The sequence below is a fragment of the Rattus rattus genome, chromosome 4 (genome assembly GCF_011064425.1).
Source record: "Rattus rattus isolate New Zealand chromosome 4, Rrattus_CSIRO_v1, whole genome shotgun sequence".
NCBI classification, from domain to species: domain Eukaryota; kingdom Metazoa; phylum Chordata; class Mammalia; order Rodentia; family Muridae; genus Rattus; species Rattus rattus.
The window spans coordinates 52,145,423-52,168,337 of record NC_046157.1 but is presented as its reverse complement, the minus strand read 5'-3'; the positions used below and the strand labels follow the sequence as shown (position 1 = coordinate 52,168,337).

Below are 22,915 nucleotides of genomic sequence, written 5' to 3'. Positions count from 1 at the left end.
CTGGCAGGGGAGGTGGAGGAATAGCAGAGATACTGTTCTGACAGAGAAGTGAAGGAAGAAAGGGACTTGGAGGAAGAAAGGGGCAAAGAGGGAGGGAAGGGAAACCTTCCGCAAAGCATTAGCATTTATTTTTAATTATATCTACAGTACTTACTGCTCATGGCGTCTCTATGGCCGCTGTGTTCTCAGCACCCGATTTTTAAAAACACTCCTCGGTTCCTAAGTAACTGGGGCGAAGCACATTTCAGATTAAACAGCCTTTTAACAAAGTCCCCTAACTGCACTTTGTTCCAGGTGTTTACAAGTGACAAGAGATTTACAGTGTTCTAGGTGTCTGGAAATGTGGAAGTCACACACACACCCTAAAACTGCAGGTAGGCTCGGGAAAATAAGGATTACCATTTAACAGGCTTCAAAATGCAATACTTGTAATACTGTGGATAGTTTTTTTTTTTTTTCTTTTTTTCTTTTTCCGGAGCTGGGGGACCAAACCCAGGGCCTTGAGCTTGCTAGGCAAGCGCTCTACCACTGAGCTAAATCCCCAACCCCCTGTGGATAGTTTTTAATCCCAGCTTTCAGGAGGCAGAAGCAGGCAGACCTCTGTGAGTTCAAGGCCAGCCTGGTCTAAGTAGCAAGTTCTAGGCTAGCCAGGACTACATAGTAAGACCTTAGCTAAGGGGAAATGAGTGATATTTTTCATTTTTATGATAGTTTTACTCCCACTGATCCACAATACACACACACACACACACACACACACACACACACACACACACACACACGGCCTGAAACATCGGGCCCCATTGTGTTTGCATTTTGATACTAATTATAATAAAATCTGCTACACATCTGCTGTGCATCTGGCATGACTCTCTGTGCTCCCTCCTGGCTCCTTCCATCCTCAGGAATCCTGCGTGGCGACTGTCACAGAGCAGGTAAATGACTCCCCACAGGTGACATAGCCAGCGGCTGGTGAGCCAGAGCCAGAGGTCAGCCTGGCCGTCTCAGAGCTCAGCTTCACACTCAGAGCTCACAGTCTGTACACACTGTGGCCCTTGAGGTGTACAACTCTGGCTGCAGAAGTGCTCATGCATAAGGAAGGGTGGGTTCCAGCGTGTGTGGGTGTGCGCATCTTTACCCTATTCCTGCTCTCCCGAGAGCCAGCCAGGTCAATTCTATGCAGCAAGAAGCCCCTGCGTGGGAGACGCTTCGGAGGAAAAGGCAACAAGTGACCAGAAAATGAGGAGACAAACACTCAACACTGACCAACGATGGAGCCACATGGAACCGGGAGGACACAGCTCTGGCATTGCCCTGAGAGCCCAAATGGAGACTGGTCGGTGTTTAAGTGGCCTCCATCTTCGATGCCATCACAAATGCCACCATGAGAGTTCTTCTCATTCCCACAGCCTCCCAGTGAGCACTCCCAACCCATGCACCGTCCCAGTAGCTCTCTCACCAGAGGCAGGTAGACCTTCCTCAACCTCAGAATCCAAACTGCTGTCATTGGGTTTTTACGGCTGTTCAACTAGTAATGCCTACACAAGTATCCCAGTCACAAGAGCTCCCAACCCAGCCTCGGCCATCTCTGGTCTCAAGCATTTCGGCTAAGGTGCGATGAGGGCACTGCTTGGACTCCCAGGAGCCGCCCCTGAGCAGCTGCAGCTCCTTCCGAGGCACAGGATGTTCCCTGTCCTCAGCCCCACTGTCTGTCCTGTGCCTGAGGCCCTGCCCGACGCACAGCCCTCTGTCACCGGAGTCCACCTTGTTCGGCGCCTGCTCTGAAAGCCCCACCCCAGACTCACCTAGTCTAGAAAGCGGCCACACACCTGAGCAAACGGGCCCTGAGCCACTCTCCAACCCTCGGCAGGGGATGGAGTCTCCTCAGTTTTTAGGAGCTGCCGGGTCTTAAAGACGCTGACCCTGCCTACCAGAGACTCGTAGTTCAGGAAGCATGAAGGAAGCTAAAACCAACCTGTGCCTCCCAGGGCCTCAGCCCCAGCCCCGGATGATGTCACAGTGTGATCTGGGCAGTGAAGATTCTGGAAATTGTTCTAGGGCAATGAGAGTGAGCAAGTCTAAGCACACTTATCGGAGGACACAGCTCTCCCTTTTGAAAGTAATCATAAAAAATTTAAAGTGCTCCAGTGTACTGCTCAGAAGGCCTAGTGTTTCTGAAACAGCGTATGTTTTCACGAGGGAGAATTTCTCTGCTCTTTTATTGTGGGTCATGATGCCGGCATGGAACCCAGGACACTGCCCATGTCAGACAAGTGACCTACTGCACACACACACACACACACACACACACACACACACACACACACACACACACACACACACGCACATAGTGGCAGGGCACAGCTGGGCGGGAGGGTCACTCTGTTAGGAGGGCTCCCCTTCAGGCAGACTCTGCTCTCCCACCCTGGAGACCGACCAGTAGCCAGACCGGTCCGGGCTGCGAAGGGCAGCAGGAACTGCTTCCTACTTGCCAGGCTCCTGCTAGCAGATGGGGTGCTCTCTCCCCTTTGAAGCTGAAATGGCAAACTCGTCTTTGCGACTCTGGGCATGACTGCTCCTCTCTTCCTTTAGAGAAAGGCAAGCCTAGACAGTCTTCAGTCAACCAGTGGATCCAGGAGAACACAGGGGAAGTGACTTCCCCCTGGTGGTCATCAATGGACAGCACTGGTGCAGATCTGCTCTGCCTCCCAGTGTCCTCGGTCTGAGCTCAGTTATGCAGACTGGGATAGGAGGCCTGTGCTCAGCCCCAGCTCTGCCCACATCTGCCCACACTCTGAGTCCATACCATCGCCCACCGGTCTCAGCTACTCACCAGAGAAACGCAAGGCAAGGTTCCCAGGTCACTTCTTCACATGGGCTTTGAGAACCCCAGAATCAAACCTCTAAAACTAGAAGATTCGATGATGCTTATTAATTCTATAAAGAGAAGTCACCTTTGTCTAAAAAATGAGCCAATAACAGCATCACCCTTGAAATGTTCTAGAAAGACTGGAAAGGGTAATACTCAACAGAGCTGGCGTAAGTAACGGTACCAAACTGAAGTACTTAGCTTAGTTTTGGAGTTACTGATTTTATAATTTACCATCAAAACTTAAGGGTGGTAAGATGTGTAACGGAAACCATCCCTAGCCCAGAGCAGTGGCGTGCACCTGTAGTCTGAGCCACGCTGGAGGCTGAAGCCAGAGGCCACGCTGGCTAACACAGTGAGACTTTATCTAAAAAAAAAAAAAAGAGAGAAAGGGAGGAAGAAAGAAAGAGAAAGAAAAAGAGGAGGAGGAGGAGGAGGTGGAGAGGTGGAAAGAAGAGGAAGAGAAGAAAAGAGAACTAATGGCCCTGGGAAATAAGCATGAATCAGACAGCCAGTCAGCAGCCAGCCGTCTTCTCAGTAAACTAAACCTGACTGACGTCTGGAGAACACTTGGCTGTCAGACTTGAAACAAATGTCACTCTAGTATTCTGGCAAATCTTCAGATGGACCATTTAATGAGCAGTGCTGGGGTCATTTAAATTCTCACTGGTGCAAGATCGTGAGATTAATTTTAAGTGGATTTCCAAAATCAATTAAAGGCATAAAGTTTAAGTGTCTGAGAGTCACCCTCCTTTTGCCAGGAACTAATGGTGTAAGCCGCTGCGGAGGAATGGATGGAAGGCTGGAGGACCTGGAGAGGGGACAGCTAGACTATACCAGAGACCTCTCATCTTGAGCAAAATCTGCCTGGGGAAAGTCCGATTGGACCTGTGGGTGTGGGGAGCAGAGGGGGGTGCAGTGGGCTACAGCACCCACAGGGAGAACGGTACACTGCCCCTGTAGTTAGGCATGGCCTCAGACGCTGCACCTAACCTGCTCAATTGACAGGAAGTCGACCAAGTTTGGACAAGCAGAGTAACCTGACCAACACAGTTCATCATTTACATAGCATGAACAATATCCAAAACTAATCTCTTATGTCTTTCCCGTGGCTTGGGATTTGAAAGGACAGACGTTAACTGTGGGGGCAGTGGGCTGCCTTACTGACTTTCCTAGACTTTCCACAGAGATTATGGTTGGTCTTTTAGGCACCTGAGGACGAGCAGGATTTGTCTGAGCTCCATGGCTGGTCTTGAACTATGTAATGCAGCACGTGAGTGGTACCCCGTAAACACGTGTTGATTAGCACCGTGGATGCGTGGGTGGGTGGAGTGCTGACCCAGATCTTCCTGACTCCTGTGACGAGGTACAGTGAGCTTGGCGGCTAGCATCAAGGCTGCCACTGTGCCCGACCCACCAGGATTGCCCAACAACAACCGTTCAAAGACACCGCCAAAGGGCACGAGAGTTGTAACTTGTCAGTCCGCCTTACACCTCATCCTTCATGGAACTCCTTGGGATTTCAATAAGACGCCATCCCACTGGATCAGGGTGAGCACTAAGAACTTCAGACTCAGTGAAGGCTGGATGGAGGTGGGGACCAATGATTCCAGCTGGGTGACCTGGGATTTGAGACCCTGAACCGGCTGAGCTGTGGGGACAATAACAACGGTGCTCCTTTCACGATGTTCTTAGGAAGGGAGACATGTATGATACAATCGACATGGTGACAACACACCTGTTACAAAGATTAACCAGGAATGTGAAAGTTGGGAATGAGGCTCAAAATGTTTCTGCCCTAGCCCCTTCTACTAAATACACACACGGAAGACCTAACACCAGCGTGGCTGGGCTGGGAGAAAAGGCCTCTAAGAAAGCAATTCATCCAGGAGCCAACATGTCTTTACATGTCCTTATAAGAGGCCTCTGGTCCCTGTCCCCATACACCCAGGTGAGACCCTCTGTGGACAGAGTAAGAAGGTGCCATCTGCAGGTCACGGAGAGAACCTTCACCCTGATCCCAGACGCGGAGCCGCTGAGCTGTGACGCTGACCTGATGCTGTACTATTTGGGAAGACAAGACAAGCAGACAGATGCCACGAAAAAGTACAGAATGCTACTGTAATCTTGAGTGGAAAAAACTCCAAAATTAGCTCTCTGAATTAAATAACATTTTTGTCTTCTAATTCCAAATTCAGGCCAACCTCAAATACCTCTCTCCACTTGGTTAATTATGATTGCTGTGGAAATTTCATACCTTGCCTGTAAATTAGCAAGGAAGGGAAAAGGACTAGGCCTTCCTTCCCAAGCCAGAGAGGGCTCGGTTTCTCCCTCCAAGTTAACCAGTCCTGAGCCCGCTCACCCTCAGGGATCAGCCATGTTCAGGGTCCTGTGGCTACTGACAGGCTCTCGCCCCCAGAAATTGCATAACAGCGCCTGATGTAGCCAGAGCCCATCCGCTAGGCGGTTTATGTAAGCCATGGAGGCTGAGAGTGCGTTCTTTATGGTGCTGAATTCAAAAGAAAAGGTGAGGAAAACCCTACTAAGCCCGTCTGTTTCTGTGCCAGGACTTGAACTCGGGTCACTGTGCTGAACAAGGAGGAGCTCTCCACAGCAAGCTCTAGCCCAAGCCTGCTTTAGTAAACATGTCTAAACATTGCAGAAGTCTGATGGTTTATAAGGAGAAAACAACACCACAGCAACACCACAGCAACCCAACAAGCGTGGTGCTGGCGCCTGAAACCCCGGCACCTGGGCTCTGGCGGCAAGAGAACCAGGAATTTAAGTAGTTCTCAGCTACTTCAAGTTCAAGGCCACTGTGTTCTTCCTGGGGTCTGTCCAAAAGTAGATAAACAAAATGACAAAGGTCTCCCCTGTGGTGCTGCTCAGTGGCCTGTCTCTGGTCCTGGTGACCCGTCTCCCAACACTAGTCCCTTGTATTATGGTGTCCGTATGATAGCACCTTTAAGGGTCAGAAATTCTAAGATTAGAGAAATAGAGGGTAATTCTAAATCAAACCTGCCTTTGTACCCCACTCCTAGAAGAAGAGCACCAGATGGCTCTCACTGGGAGAAGGCTCAGTTAGGGAGGAATGATGGGTTCTATCCATTTGTGCTCTCTCTCCTGCTCTGAAGGAAGCCAGCGGCCATGCTGTGAGCCGCCCTGTGGCGAGGCCCAAGAGGCAAGGAACAAAAGACACCTCCGGTCTTCAGCCATCAAAGGACTGTTCCCAGTAACTGTCAGAGGCAATGCCCTGTGCCAGTCTTGTGAGACCACAGATGACTGGCGACTGGAGCGTTGTGCCAAGCTCAGCCACTCCTGGATCCTACAACCGAACCCTGTTAGTTCAAAAGTGTTAGGTAACCTTGTTACACAGCACGTGAAAACTGATACAGTAACTCACAATGTCTTTTTGCTAGATCCAAGCCACCCACCCATTCTTTTTTTTTCTTCTTCTTCCACAGCTGCTTTTAGTATCCCCATTTCACAGGCAGGAAAACTAAGTAAGACACAGGTGGATGAATGTGAGAGACAGGAGTAAATCCTATGCTCTTAACCGCTAGGCTACCCTGCCTCCATGTGGACAGATCATCGCAGGGTTTCCACAGACTTACTTAGACAACAGGAAGTGGTTGATGCCTTTACACCCTGATGCTCCCAGCTCTGACGGTCTCCTGGTCCCACATCTTGAAGTATTTGGTTTCCCCAAGAGATACAATGAGGGATGTTCTTGGTGTCAGCATCACTACATCTGGAACTAATTAAAAACCCAGCATCTGGGCGTGCCTATGAGGGAATCTCTTGGTTGGATCATTTGAGGTGGGAGGCCCATCCTAGATCTAGGCTGTACCTTCTGGTGCTAGCCCTCTTAAAAGGACATGGGAGAAGGAAGCTTGTGCTTCCTGCCGTCTTGCCCTCACTCTCAGGGACAGGCTCCTCACCTATCCTGACCCATTGTTTTACTGGTGTTAGAATCTGCTTCTTGGGGATTCCAATGTGGACTAAAAACCACTCGGCATCTCTCTAGGCTCTCCCTATGACTCCAGCACCAGATTGGGGCTGCCAAGACATCTGGTCTCGGGACAGTTCTGCCCCTTGCAGAACCCTGACTAACACAGATCCGCAGGAAGCATTTCGACCACCTACTGCTATGGGGAAAGTGGCTACGGCTTCCAGAACACGGTCTGCTTCCAGAACACGGCTTCCTTCTCATTACCTCCACATCTGCAGGTTCTGATAGTCACTAGTATTTACAAAGGGAAAATTGCCTCGCACAAACAGAACTGGATTTCAAAGGGCTAGAACTCCTCGCAGCTCTGAAAATGGATTCTAATGACTGTGTACAACGTATAAATAACCCAGGGGTCTACTCAACACACACACATATGCACACACACACACACACACACCACTGCACAGGAGCAAAGCATTTACAGAGCTAAGCTAAGCAAACCAGCCCCTTACTGACTGTACTCAGTAGATTGTGTTTTCTGGTCACAGTTTTTAAAAGAAGGGCAGCCTGAGCTATAAACACAGGAGACAACAGCCTTCCCTCTCTGCTCTATCTCGAAGCCTAGTTTTCTGTCACCTTATGTAACTGTCCTGAGGCTTGAAGAGTCTGTAGTTGTAGCGTCGGCTATGAAGAGTGCTGTGATAAGATCTGTGGTAGACTGACTTGTTGGGAAGTGGAAGACTAAAAAATTAAAAAAGGAAAACAAAGTGTGGTTATAAAAAGCATCTCACTTTATAAAGGATCAGAAATTCTAAAATCAAGGAGAAGAGTGGGTAAATTCTACACCAAACCGCCCCTATTCAATGTGGGTTTTTACAGATTAATACATCGTTCCAAATAAGCTGACCCACCACACCTGAGGCAAAACCACAGCAGGAGAAACTTTACCCAAGATTGAGCAAGTCTGAGAACACGGCTTTGCCTCACAATAGGCTGAACTGTGAGATGAGAAGGGCCGGAAACCACCTAGACTCCCTAGTCTTCCTCTCCAGCCAGGAAGCCATAATCCCAGCTTGCTACACGAACTGACTTTCCCAGCATGTTACACGGACTGACTTGGATGGAAACAGGCAGAAACGTGGCCAGGGATGTTCAATCTTGGAGTGGACATTAGCTGTCACTCCAGAGCCCCAAAACATTTCAACCATCAACTTATCATTGAATGTAGACTTGTGTACAAGTCCATGGTCTGCCCATGGGGACGAATATAAGGGTAAAAGAGAGGAAGGTGGCCCATCCTTACAGTAAACTGGGGCTTCCTAAATTAAACACCACTTTCTAAACACACAGGCCCTCCCGCTGATAGCAATAAGGCTTCACAGTCACAAAGGAACCTTAGGTCCAGAACCTGACCTCCATTACAGACTAGACGAAATCAAGGCGCCAGCGGGCTGGTTATCTACATAGATGTGGGATCAGTTACTCAGAGTTCTCTTTAAACCCCCAATTGCCTCTTTCTTTCTCCCGCTATCTTTACCCCCACGGGGTTTCACTCAGGCTGGACCACAACTCACTGTGAAGCCCAGGTACCAAGCAGAAGACAATCCTCCTGCTTCAGCTCCTTTGCACTGACATTACAAGCAGGAGCTAAGACCCCAACCCCTTCTAGCTGAGCAGGAGGCACTGCTTCTCAGTCTTCACTAAGAGAACCATCCACAGGCCATTCCCAGTTCCCACGCCTGAGAACGGCATTAGTTTGGAGTGGCGGAGGACGGGGGAAATTCTCACACCCTCCCCTCGGATTCTGGGGGTTGGGGAGGGGTGATAAAGTGGCTCGGTAGGTAAATGCTTGTTGCATGCAAGCCAGATGCTCGACTTTGAGCCCCAGAACCCAGATGCACTGGCTCACATCGAATCCAACAGCTTCTACGGGGTAGCACACGGAGAATTTCCGGCCAATGGCTGGAAGTCTACAGAGCCTTGGAAAAGTGAGAGATTCTGCCTTAAATACATGGAGGGAGGAGAGAACAGGTTCCCAAAAGGTTCCCTGATGTCACAGGCATATTCTCATATTCTCTCTCTCTCTCTCTCTCTCTCTCTCTCTCTCTCTCTCTCTCTCTCTCACACACACACACACACACACACACACACACAGGTTTTAAAAATGGACTCCAAGGTTGCAGGTACCGTCAGGATCTCCCTCTGCGGGGAGGGGCACGTACGTAGAGAAGTTAGAATTCTTGCTTAAGATCCTCTTTTGCAGATCAGAGTACAAGTTATTAAAATTATAGAAAAGGCTATCACGAATCATAGTCACTTTTTAAAAGAAGTGTGTGTTCAGTAGACATGCATGGACTACATATGATTTCCTGACAGCAGATTCTGACATGGCCTTTGGGTGAAGCCGGAAGATGTACCCATCAAATATGCATCCGTCTTTGAGACCACCAGCGCGAGTGTGTGTTTCCCCTACTGTCGGGAGTTCTGCCCCCTAGAAGCCAAACGGGACTCCGAAACTGCTGGTTACCTAGGTGAAGGCTGAGCAAAGGGAACCACCTAACCAGCGGCGACAGCCCAAAGCACCGGTAACCACAGGTTCAAGGCACGGCTTTGCTTTCTAAGTAGAACTGTTCATACAAGGGTCGGCTAGTGTACCAGGCAAACATTTACCCACAGAGAAAATAACCTTATTTTAATAAAGGTTTCCTCTAACTTGTAACAGTATAAACTTCTCTAGTAAGATTATTTTACATTAATGATAGGTTTTTATATAGACACTTAATTAACATGTTTTACTAAAAGCAAATCTCACATATCAGATTGTTAGTAGTTATAACAGGTTCTGGAATTCTCAGACAACTGAGTAGATTCAGGTCCATTTCTTCTTTTTGCTTAAGATTAAGGTTATAGGATCAGGGGAGTCATCTTCTGCAGGTCAGCACCCCCAGGTGGCCCTTCAGTGTGGTTAGAAAGGGGACAGCAGCTCTAAGGTTCCCACAGTTTTGCAGCCGTAACCCACCCATTCCAGGGTAGACACGGTCAACCTGAAGCAGACACATTTTCTATCTACCATCTAAAGGGACCCCCATGCAGGTGGTAGGCTGAACCTCCAGAGCCACACTTTCTCCCTCAGAGGGATGGTTCTAGCTCACTGAGAAACAATCAGGCGGAAGACAGTGAGCTACCACGATGCTAGTTTTGTTAGGTTTTCTTCCTGTACAGAGCCATTAGCTCTGGGGACTGAGACCTATAAACCTCCAGGACCCATGAACTGAGAATCCGTCAGTGCACACACTTCACCCATACTGACGCCCCAGCCCTCAAGGTGGAGAGAAAGGGGAGGAGCCTCTGGAGGTCTGTGTCTGCCTCCTTTAATACCACACCTCTGCCCTAAGGACTCTCCTTCCCAGAAAGCTGACAAGCTCGATCATCTGCCTCCCTGCTTCCTCCCCTGCCCACCCACCTTCCTTCCTCACCTGATGCTTCCCACCCTACTCTGAGGTAGAGAAACATCTGAGTGCAACCCTCTGGGGACCCTTCCTTGGATGCTCTTCAGACCTCTGCAGCCCAGGACCCGGCCCTTCCACACTCACACAAACTCCTTCTGGTCATCACCTAGCTCACCCTGGCATCCACATCAGCGCTGCTGTTCCTTTGGATTCTAGACCCAAAACTCCCTAAAGCCAGTCAGCCTGTGCAAGGCCCACCCTAGTTCATGGGTGAACTGACTCCTCATTGAGTAACTTTCTACAGACCCTGGAAGGCCCAACCTGCCCGTGGATCTGGCTTGGGCTCCCTTGGATCAGGAAAGGCCGGCTCCTTCCTGTGAGCTTTAGCACCTCAACTTCCCGTCTTCAGATCCATGTAGTTGCCAGGCAGCTCCTCCCAGGGGTTCCAGTCACACTGCCTCCTCTACTAGCTCCAGCTTCTGGCTGCTGCTCACAGGGACTGGAGACCTCTGGAGGCCAGCCCAGTTAGGCAGTTCTAGGGTCAAACATCCTGAGCCAACAGTGTGCAAGCCCGTGTAAGGACTGACTGCCACGCGGCTTGCCACCTGTGGCTACTACCTGATTCTCTTTCACATCCCGTGCTGCACCTCTCTCTTCTGACAGCCCTCAGCACCCTCAGGCTGCACATGCACACGTTCAGGCAAACTAGAATCTTTATTTTTTTCATAAAGAAAAACCGCATAGTCAGACAACAGGCACATACCTTCCCTTCTTGACATTAAAAAAGAAACCAGTATAACAACTATTTAATCATGTTCACAACCTACCAGGTATCATACGTGGCCTAGAGGTGACTTAAAGCACGTGGGAGGTTATGCTATATTATGCACACACTATATTATGCACATGCTATATTATGCACATGCCATATTATGTACATGCTATAAGCAAGCGCCTGCAGGTTTGTTTTTTTTTTTTTTTCAGAGCTGGGGACTGAACAGGGCCTTGCGCTTTGCTAGGCAAGCGCCTACCACTGAGCTAAATCCCCAACCCCACTGAGCTAAATCCCCAACCCCGTGCCTGCGGTTTTACATAGGAAACTTTCACCATGTGTGGATTTTAGTATCAGAGGAACGTCACTGGCGCGGCTGTGCTTAAGAATACCTCCTTCACGTGCTTCTTCCCTAAGGTCTGTCCACACCCTCCAGCATTCAAGCTCTACGAAAGCGACAAGCAAGCTCACCCCTTCCTCTTCTGAGTCTGAAAGCAGCTCTGGAAACCAGCGCCGATCATTAGCAATCACCACCTTACCCTCCAGAGAGCAGAGAGCGTGGCTGCTCATTGGATGCACAGCAGCCAACTCCCTTCCCTCTCAGACCTCTACTCCCTGAGCCTGCCTCCTCCCTAGAGCACCGTCGTCGCCTTCTGCTACATCTGATATTTACCTTTCTGGTTTCCCTCAATCAAACATGTCAGCAAAGCTTTCAGCCCTAGGCACTGAGTCCACATGTCAATGGAGTGCAGCTGAAGGTCGCTGCCAAGAGAGACACCGCTGTGTCTTGGCTATGTATAATTTATATGGTCATTTACTTTCAGAGAGGATTTACAATGGCCATGCACACTCCAGGACATCCTGTGTAGAGCAACAATTGTCGCAGCTCAGGGGCTTTCTCTTCTCTCTCTGCAGGCTAAGCTCTGGCCGGCACTTCAAACCTCTTTGAGGGATCTCATGCTCTCTCTTTTTGCCTGAAGCAAGATGAGTTCATAGTGAGACTGCACTTGCCCGGGTGCCTGGTATCCCGGAACAGCTTTGTCTAAGGCTCTGCCCACTTAGCCACTTCGACATTTACTAAGATTCTGTTGTGAGGTTGTTCTGGGATCTGAGGATACACCAGAGAATAAAATTGCATTTTGGCCTTTAGGGCAAGTGCTGGATGAATTTTCTCCTGAAGTGGCCGGGGTAGTTGTTCCTTGGCCCTGGGGGTTTAGCCCCTGCCCTGTATTTACTACACAGAGGAGGGGTGCACCTCATTCACTGGGAGGAAGGAGGAAACAGACGTGACTCACTGTTCATAAATAGACCACGCTCTGTACTCTCAATCTGCACTATTGGAAGAAAAGCCAGTGTTTGGGTAAGGATCCTGGTTGCTCATTATCTTGCGGTTGATTGGCCAGTTTTGGTTGAATGGTTTGGGAGAAAGCCTTTCCTAAGCCTTTAGAATATTTAGTTCCTTAAAGGGAGACTGCCACCATCAGGGACACTCAGTATATTGGGAGTTGTTCCTTCCTCGACCCAATCCACACAGATTTGACACCCTGGGAAGGTATGAGTAACCAACCATGGCACTGGAAGGAGGAATTGATTTCAAATCTTGAGTGATCCGGTAGAACACGATCTGGACTATGTAGGCGGTGCAAAAGGAAGCCCGCCTCCAGAGCCAGAGACCCCGGGAGCAGGGCTGCGGCCCGTCCCCGCCCCGGCCGCGCCCCGCAACAAGTGTCCGCCCTCCGGCCCGACCGCAGCCCGGTCCTCACCCGGCACAGGCCGTCCACGAACACGCGCGGGTCCAGGTGACAGGCAATGGTGGCGCTCGGCAGGTCCTGCAGATCCACCTCCTCCATCTCGCAGTCGATGAAGCTCCAGTCGCCGCCGCCCCCGTCCCCTTCGGTAGCCCCGGAGAAGGGTGCGAAGGGCCTCAGAGTCACCCTGCGGGGTGCCCGCGCCTCCACCGCCTCCGCCACCTCTCCGAGCCGTGGCCCCACCACGCCGTCCTCCATGCCCGGCGCGCGCTCCCTCGCTCCGCTCGGCTGGGATCGGCACCGTGGCCACCGGCTCCCGCTTCACCCTCTCGGGGTCACCGCGGCGCCCGGACGCCGCCTTCCAGCGCCCGCCCCGTCCGCCTCCGCCCCGCACGGGAGGGGCGGCCAGCCTGTGCCGGTCCGCCTCGAGTCGTAGCTCGCTCACAGCCCAAGAGCGTTCCCTTTAAGGTCGGCCTACTCGGGCTATTAAGTCCCGCCCTTCCTATAGAGCAGACCAATAATACGACAGGATTTTTATCACGTGAGACCCACTCTGCCGCCCTAAGCCTGAAGCCCCAGGCGGCCATATTTGTTAGGGGCAGAGGCCTCTGGCCAGTTCTGCTTTTCTGACAGCTGGCGGTGCCTGTTGAAGGACACTAGCCGGGTGTTAGCCTGCGGGACGATAACCCGGGAGGCAGCGCTTCTGCGGTTCCCACGCGGCGACGTTTGGAAACACGCAGCCAACTTTGGAGGACTAAATCTAGTTAGAGGCTCTTTTTGGTAGGCATTATCAGTGCTTAGATACTTAGAGCATATTACCACGGAATCACAAATAAGATTTGAATAACACTATGATGTAACCTTATGTTTATAGTTCAGCGTATTAGTCATTATGTCACTGTCCAATTTTTAGGTAATTAGAAGCATTTTGGGGACAAAAATTAGCGGATTTCAATAATTATCTTAATACATATATCATCTATTTGTGTGTACACTGTATTTTGCTCGCCCCTGTCTCCCGTTGCCCTCCCTCGTGCCCTTTCTCCAATCCTGCTGGCTGCTTCTCTTTCCTCTAAAAACTTCCCTTTCTGCTTTAGTATCTCAAAAAAAAAAAAAAATCCACGTGTATCAATTACTTTTCTGTTACTGTGATAAAATGCCCTGACCAAGGCAATTTATAAAAGAGCTTATTGAAGTTCGATATAGGGTCCCAGAGGGATAAGAGTCCATTGTAGTGGGCAATAATAGGCACAGCAGCTGGAGCCAGATGCTGAGAGATCTAATCTCAACCACAACCAAGAAGCAAGGACAGCGAACTACAAACAGGGCGACCCTGCTTACTATCAATCCCACTCCCAGTTCACTTCCTCCAGTAAAACCAAACTTCCTAAACCTCCTTAAACTACCACCAACTGGGGACCAATGTTCAAATGCCAGAGTCCATAGGAGACACTTCTCTTTCAAACCTTGTGTACTGTAGGACAGTGGTTCTCAACCAGTGGGTCTTGACTCCTTTGGAGGTCCAACAACCCTTTCACAGGGATTGCATATACTCAGGTCCTGAGTATCAGATATTTAGACTACAATTCATAACAGTAGCAAAACCATGGTTACAATGTAGCAACAACAAAATAGTTTTCTGTTTGGGAGTTCCCACAATATGAGGAACTGTATTTAGGGATGGCAGCCTTAGCAACCTTGACAACCATTGCAGTAGGAGATGAGGCAAGGCCTAGATTTGGGGGGATTCATCATGGGGAAACAGGTCCTCAAGCACTCTACCCGGACAACTCCTCAGAGTGAGAACCTCTGTGTGAGCTTCACCTTTCTGTGAGTTACCTTTAGAGTAATGCAGAGCCCTCATTTCTACTTAAATGAGGTCGTAGGGGGAAGGATTCAGTACGTGCCCAGTAAATGGTACCTCTGCTCCTGCAGTTAGGTTCTTCCGGGCATGTTGAGTTAGGTCTGTATTTTCTCCTAAAGTGGGCACATCATATAATCAGGAAGTGGAGCTGTTCTCATAAAATGCACACCTAACTAGAGCTGAGATTTATTCCAAGTACGCTATGTGTAAGGCCCTGCCTGTGGTCGTGATGATACCCTTGTGAATCAAAGAGATTGTTCACAAAGCCCTGAGGGCGTGAAGATAGAGAGAAACAGACCTGTCTCCTGGAAAAGAAAATCTAGAGTTACCATGTGACCCAGACATTCTTCTTCTAGGTATAATCCAAAGGGGGGGAAAAAAACATGCAGCCACACGGACCTGTAGATGACAGCTCCTGGCATCGGTGTTCACGATGCTGTCACTCGTGTCAGGAACTGGAATGGCCTGTGAATGGATGCACCAGGAGGGCATTAGTAGTGAGAAGGATCCACACACAAAGGAAAGAAGTATTGAGATTGTCACCTCCATTGTGGACCTTGGAAACATGCTAATGAAAGAAGCCACTCACACCATGGCATATATAAAACGTCAGATTAAGCAAATCCACAGAGGCGGATTAATCAGTGGCTGCAGGGACTGATGGGTGGGGAATAGGGAGTGACTGAGAATGAGTCACAACTAAAACCGATCGAGGTGATATCTGCCGGGATCCTTGTGTATTGGAAAGATCGCTTGGTTGTGCTCTAAAGGGTAAATGTTACAGCGAGCAGTTGTCTCCACACAGCCAGCATTTTTAAAATAGAACACGAGAAAGGCCACACGGGATTAGAATGAAGTTCAGCAAAGGGGACAACATCGTCTGCAAACCCCAGCCAGACATTCTGAAAAGGATAACGAAGGGAACGAGGCCCCGGTTTTGGAAAAACAACACCCAGTCAAACAGTTGCTGGGTGGGTCTGTTGTATTTATCTTCAGGACGCGGCGTTGTTTTGTGGCTGGTTCATTCCAAGCCATTTGTGTCTCACAGAGTGGGCTCAATGGGCAAAGATGGTGAGGGGAGAGAGCATACCATGGACACAGAAACCCAAGATGTGGTCAAGCGGACCATCACAGCTGTCTCTCTGTGGCAGCTTTGAGGCAGGAGAATTGAGTACAACCTCAGGCCAGTGGCAAAGACAAAGTGACCTGTAGTTAGTTTTAGAGTGCTCCCTACCCTACCTACAGGTCACTACTAAGGTGTGGATGAGGAGCATTCCTGCCCTGTCCTCCCCGGGCAGTCAAGCAAAATGAGATCTGATCATCAGCCAAGTCCAGTTCTCTCTCTCTTTCTCTCTCCTCTCTCTCACTGTCTCTCTCTTTCTGTGTCTCTCTGTGTGTCTCTCTCCCTCTCTGTCTCTCTCTGTCTCTCTGTCTCTTTCTCTCTGTGTGTCTCTCCCTTTCTCTGTCTCTCTGTGTCTTTCTGTCTGTCTCTGTCTCTCTGCCTCTGTCTCTCTCCCTCTCCCTCTCTCTCTCCTCTGTGCTATGGTCACACGAAGGACAGAAAAAAGATGTGGGATCCCCTGAAGCTGGAGCGACAGATATTGGGAGGTTCCTGGTGTAGCTGCTGCAAACAGAACTTGGGTCCTCCGAAAAACCAGCCAGTAGTAATCTTACCTCAAAGCAGCCATTTCTTTGGTCCCAAACAGCTATTTTTTCTTTTAATGTAATATTCCGTGCATGCATCTGTAAGCCAGCAAACATCCTCAAACATAGGGGCTCCTCCTATTGTTACTTACAACAGAGGCACTGTGCACCCATTGAAGGGCTTCCCCTCAAGCAAATAGGAGGCAAGCAGAACCCAGCCTTTCTAATGCTTTCTTTGCCCTTTGGTTCTGCAGCAAAGAGAAAATGGGAAGGGTCTAAAGAGGCATGGACGAAGAGCAGAGAAGGAGGAAAATAAGGCAGAGAAAAAGAAAGGGGGGGGAGTGGGGAGCCGGAGAGCAGAGGGTTAATAAAAGCAGGGAGGAGGGATAATGATCTCAGGAGAGAGTTCAGCCTCCATCCACTCAGGCTGCTCTTACAAGGCACACTCTGACACGCCTGAACCAGCGTTGGCAGCATGAACCTAAGACAGAGCCTCTTAAAAGCCAGGTCAAAATGGTGTGAACGAACAAGGCGAGCACCGCGCCTTTCATACCTGGGTAGCCGTCCCTCTTGCCCCGCCCCCCCAGGCAACGTGTTTAACAGTAAAATGTCCCACGTCTCTTTGCACTTAGATTACAGCGTTTTCTAGTCACTGAACCTTCACCGTGCCTTTTAAATTGAAGCTTCATTAAGCCGCTCCGTATGCTTTCAGCGACACTATCTGTATCAGCAATCAATAGCCGCTCCCATAGAGGTAAAAATAGACAGCAGAGCTGTCAACAGCGCAGGCAGTAACGAAGAGGGACACATCCCCGGAATAAATATAACCGGCCATTTCTGAAGGGAAATCAACTGATCTTGGAGACCACCTTCTCAGAGAGCACGCCACCATAAGGCACGAAGGCTTCTCCAGGTACCCTTTCCAGTTTGATGACTGTAACCTTTTTATTCGCCGCCGCCACAGACCCTCAGATCATCCTCAAGTCAGACGAGAGAGATTTCCTTTCTTACTGGCACCAGACCTGGTGCTTGCAGGTGATTTGATCCAGATGGGAAAGGAAGAGGTGAAGAATTACTCACTGTTTTCACATGGGGTAGGGGTGTTTTAAGTGGTATTTCCCCCTTCCTGTCACTCATGTCTCCCTTTACGCTGCCTTATGTTGGCTATGACAGTTACCTAGTGTGATGATGGTTTGAAAATGCTTGGCTTGGGGAGTGGCACCATTAGAAGGTGTGGCCTTGTTGGAGTGGGTGTGGTCTTGTTGGAGTAGGTGTGGCCTTGTTAGAGTGGGTGTGGCCTTGTTGAAGTAGGTGTGGCCTTGTTGGAGGAAGTGTGTTACTGTGGGCATGAGCTTTAAGATCCTCATCCTAGCTGTGGGAAGTCAGTCTTCCACTAGCAGCCTTCAGATGAAGATGTAGAACTCTCAGCTCCTCCTGCACCATGCCTGCCTGGATGCTAGCATGCTCCCGCCTTGATGACACTGGACTGAACCTCGGAACCTGTAAGCCAGCCCCATTTAAATGTTGTCCTTATGAGAGTTGCCTTGGTCAACTGTTCACAGCAGTAAAAGCCCTTACTAAGACACCTAGTATAATAGGAAAGGAGGCTTAGCACACTATGGTTGGCTATGTTTGCTCCTAGCACCTGCCTCTCCCACCACCCCTTTCCCCAGTTATGCAGAAGCACGCACAAGGGATACTCCATCCTGCTCCTGGCAAACGAGGCGGTTCCTCCTGCCACGCCTTCAGTTGCTTCCTAGTCTGTTCTGGAGACTGAGGGGCCGTGTGCAGTAGGTATTTGCTGAACATTTACCAAACGAACCAATGACGTTCCTGCACAGCATGAGAAATTACAAACATTTTCCAATTTTACCCAGAGTAGAAGGTACCTTGCTGGCTTCTTGAGTGTTCCAAAGATTGCCCAAACGATCAGACTCTTTAACCAACTCAGAGTTTTCTAGTTTACTACACACAAATGAGCCAAAATATCAGGCGATTTTTTTGTTTGTGTTTTGCTTTGTTTATTTATTTATTCATTTTGTCTCCCATTTTCATGCATGCACATATGCATGCAATGTGTGCAATGTGTGTGTGTATGAAAGTTGCATGTGAGCAGCTACATGCTTGTATGGATACACATGTGTACACATGGCTATGCATATGTGTGGAGGCCCAAGATTGACCTTCTGACTCCTCCTCAGTCTTTCAGCTACATATACATTGAAACACGGTCTCTCAATTAGGCCCAGAGCTTGTAGATATGACTGGTCTCCAGAGCCAGCCCTTCTCTGAAGATCTGCTGCCTCTCCAAGCCTGAGATAGCTACCATGCCCATCCAACCCTCGGGTGGATTCCGGGAACCGTTATCTGGTGAGCATTCTGACAACTCAAGCACTTTAGGCACTGAGCTAAGTCCCCAGCCTCTTGCTTTATTTTACCGCATATTTTATTATACAGTGAGAAACAACAAAAAAGGAATTTCTATTCCACGCTATGCTGGGCACCGGCAGGCCACATGGCACCAGTGGGGTGTTCTCATCTCAGCCAGACTTGGCAGACTCTCTGGCCCAGAGCTCTCAAAATGTCTCTACCCAACTCAAAAAGTTCCCATGGCTGGGTCTCTGCCAGGCCCATCCCATGCAATGACCACTCATCTCCCAGTTAACTGTCACAAACCCCTATAACCCAGCAAAATCAAAACTCTAGAGGCTTGTAATTTATCAGTCAGATTCATATCAGTAAATTCTCACACCACAAAATGTCTACACAATAAACTCAGAGCCATTGATGCTGATATAAACTGCCCACCCACATAAGACAAATTGTCCTGTAATAATCCATCGCTTATAAGATATTCATAGCCACCTGTGGCTATTTAAAGCCACACGGATCTGGGTCGTCCTTCTTTCCCTCCATCTTCCATCTCCCTTCTCTGTATTCTCTGTCCATCTCTAAAATTCTCAACCCCCCTTTCTTTTTCACCGTCCAATCACAGGCCTTGCCTTATCTTGTGCCCGCCCTCACCTGCATATAGATATCATTCCGTGTGTGTGTGTGTGTGTGTGTGTATGTGTGTGTGTAGTGTGTGTGTGTGTGTGTGTGTGTGTGTGTGTGTGTTTATTTTTTTCTTTAAGGTTTGGCTTAGTTAGGGTTTTACTGATGTGAGGAGACACCATGACCATGGCAACTCTTATAAAGTAAAACATTTCACTGGTGCTGGGTACAGTTTCAGAGGGTTAGTTCACTATGGTCATGGTGGGAAGCATGACACCGGGCAGGCAGACATGGTGCTGGAGAAGGACCTAAGAGTTCTGCGTCTTACTCTGCAGGCAGCAGAAGGAGACTGTGTGCCCCGCTGGGCAAATTTGAACATATATGACCTCAGAGACTGTTGCTCTAGTGACGCGCTTCCTCCAAAGCCACACCCACTTCAACAAGGCCACACCTCCTAACCGTGCTACTCCCTATGGCCAAGAATTCAAACTCGTGAGTCTATGGTGTTCTATTCAAACCCCCACAAGGTTCATTCTTACAATTCATTTCTTAAGAGCCCAGGTAGTTTTGATGATCTCAGTCACATAATTAACCCGGGGCAAACAGCTGTAAACTAGTTTGGAGACGGTCACTAACTGTTTGCTTTTCTCCTCATTTGCAGTTTGAGGTGTGCAGTGTGTTGAGGCAAGGGCTGCAGAGCTGTCAGGCAGCTGCTTCCTGACAGCTGACTGGGAAGCAAAGAGGAAACCAGAAGCAGGCCAGGCTATGAAGCTCAGGCCACACCCTGCCACCAGGCCAGTCCTTTGATTAGACTCCATGTCTTGAAGATTCTATAATCTTTCAAACAGTACCACCACGTGGGGGACCAACTTTTCAAACACATGAGCCTACAGGGGACAATTTACATCTTAGACTTAGACACAGGAAACACACACACAGGGGTGGGATGCTGCTGGCGCTCACCCCTTCTCTTTTTTCTGTAACCTGGAATGGCGCTTACATTTTGGGCTAGTCTTTCCATCTACAACCTAATCTATTCAACCTCTCACAGGTCTGTCCCCATGGCGATTTAAAATCCCACCAGGTTGAGAGTTCAGATTTGCCATCCTGTCTTGCTTATATCGTTGGAGGCTACTTTGTGTGCTGGACTAGCCTGCATAGAGAGACGGGAGTGTGCACCCTGTAGTGTGCCCAGCACAAGGACTAGAGAGTGACGGCCAGGCAGAGTTCTGGGCTTGGGGAAGTTTCTTGTGTTTGCTTTAATCTCAGCGAAACAGGAAGTGGGAATAGGGAATAGGGGTTCTGAGTGTTTAAAGTGAGGGGGAATGTGAAGGAGTTCGTCTTCTAGGAACCCGAGACAGTGAACAGAAAGTGAGTTTCCATATACGAATGTGGCTTAAGTTGTGTGTACTAGAAAATACACACTTGGTAGTTAATTATATGCATAACTATGCTAGACCCAAATACATTAACAGGAATTAGCCAATATATATTTACAACATATCACAACTCGGCTATCACCTAAAGAACCTACTGTGTACTATATATAATATGGTCTATGAAGATACATTCACACATTGTGCTTGAATATGGAAACAGGTTGACGACATATAGTAACATTCTTATGTGGTATACACTAGAAATGCGAACTTTTAAACACATGTATTATGAATGACCTCTTCCGCTCTCTTGGTAAGATTAGCACCTGCTATAAAGCACACATTAGAATAGTACTGAGAGCCTAAGGAAGAAAAGGACCACAGAGTTAAATATTTCTGCCATGTCCCCTGTTCTCTAGCATGAAAGCTACAATGACGATACATTGTTTATCCTCTAGCATAAAGATACAACGTTGACCCAAATTATGATCTACATAGCCTAGAATGCTCTAGACACACACAGGGTCTCAGTAAATTCCTTAAAAGAGTTAATAGAATAATGGGCCTTACTTATTGTGATGTAGTTGTCAACTCCCACAGTGGAGAGTCACCTGGAAAGAGGGTCACAGTGAGGGCCTGTCCGGCTTAAGCGGGCCTGTGGGCGTGTCCGTAAGGGTGAGTCTTCACACTAATTGACGTGGGAAGCTGCAGCCAGAATGTGGACGGTAAGGATCTGTGAGTTTCTAAAGTAGAAGCAGCAAGCTGGGCAGTGGGTGAGTCTGCGTCCCTTCTCCCTTCTCCTCACGGTGGATGTAATTAGCTGACCCGGGTTCATGCTGTGACTTCTCTGCAGTGACAGACTCCAGCGGGACTTGTGATTCAAACACATACGTCCTCCCTCCACTTGTCTTTGGCTGAGGTATTTTATTCCAGCAACAGGAATGAAACTAGACACTCTCAGAGAGTCTAAGACAGTTTATCTGGGTGTGCTGCGGCGCACCATTATTTCTCACGCTCGGGAGGAATGTTGAGTCACAGGCAGAACTTCATAGAGTCCACTCCCAGAATAAAATAAAATAAGAAAACATTTTTTCCTTCTCAAAACTCGGGTGTTCCTTTGTGATTGCTTGTGAACAGAAATCATTGTTAACACACATTTGACCTTTGAGAGATCATGGCATGCCACCCTTGTCCCCATGCTTAATCTTTTACAGTATTTATATTTCCATACCATCTACATAGGAATATTACTCCTATTTTATGTAGTCAATGCATTTCCATGTGCCTTAATTTGTCAGTGAGTTACTCTTGAAAATCAAGTAGAATTACTTAACTTTTATGAGCCTTGCACAGGAGCGCAACCCACAAAGCCTCTTGAAGACATCTGACAGAAAAGTGACGTCAAGTTTTAAAGTGTGAGATAGGAGAACTTTTACAGATTCATCTTGGATTGGGGCAACAAAGTCACTTAATGACAGAAACCTTTCCAACTTCCTGATCTCAGAATGTTCTTCCCTAACACAAATTCTGGCAGAAAAGTGGTTACTTTCTCACACACCATTTGGTGTCTCCTTGACTGTGAGTGGGCAGGTGACATTTGCTTATATATTTTAAACTACTCTCTGCGCTCAGCCCCAGTAACCATGGCTGACTGTTGTCTATACCTGGAGCAGGGGCATGACAGCCTTTACTGTCCACCTTGCTTGCTTTGATAGAGTTGGTTCATAGTGTTTCTTAGCATTTCTGTAAAGCGCTTGCTCCTTCCAGGGACAATTAACCTAGTTATAAGTGAGATAGGAAAACTCACAAATCCACCTCATGGGACCTCGAGATGGCAATGACAGTGAAACTCCGGAAGCAGGGAAGGTGTAGAGAGATCCATTTCAGCCGTCACCGTGTGAACTCCAGGTTCATTAGTGGGCTTGCTGCATCCTTGTCTTGGTCACCTCCCACTGGGAGATGGAGCTGGACACTTGGCTCTGGTACCCTGCAAATGTCTGTCCCCTACAGGCCCTGTGTCTCTAGCTTCTGCACCAGAGCCAGTTCATAAAGCAGAAGAACACAATGTCTTTTTCGTTTTGTAAAGAAAACCTCAATGGAAATAAATGTCCACAAGTTTTTCACTGGTTCCAGTGAGCAGAAGCCATTGTTGTCTACCATGGAGCCCTGACCCAGTATTACAAACAAGATGGAAAGGGTAAGGCTCTATTATTGACAACTGTTTCCATAGCAACTGTCTTGCTC

The 22,915-nt window shown here is 48.7% G+C and overlaps 1 protein-coding gene across 1 annotated transcript in view; it reads right to left on the bottom strand.

Moving 5' to 3' along the window:
- The window catches only part of Rcan1 (regulator of calcineurin 1), a 76,962-nt gene extending 63,744 nt beyond the window's left edge, over positions 1–13,218 (bottom strand). Inside the window, exon 1 of the mRNA XM_032900405.1 lies at positions 12,806–13,218. Within this exon, the coding sequence (XP_032756296.1) occupies positions 12,806–13,048 (243 nt within the window). The 5' untranslated portion in view covers positions 13,049–13,218. The remainder of the gene's footprint in view (positions 1–12,805) is intronic.
- Positions 13,219–22,915: the final 9,697 nt, after the last annotated feature.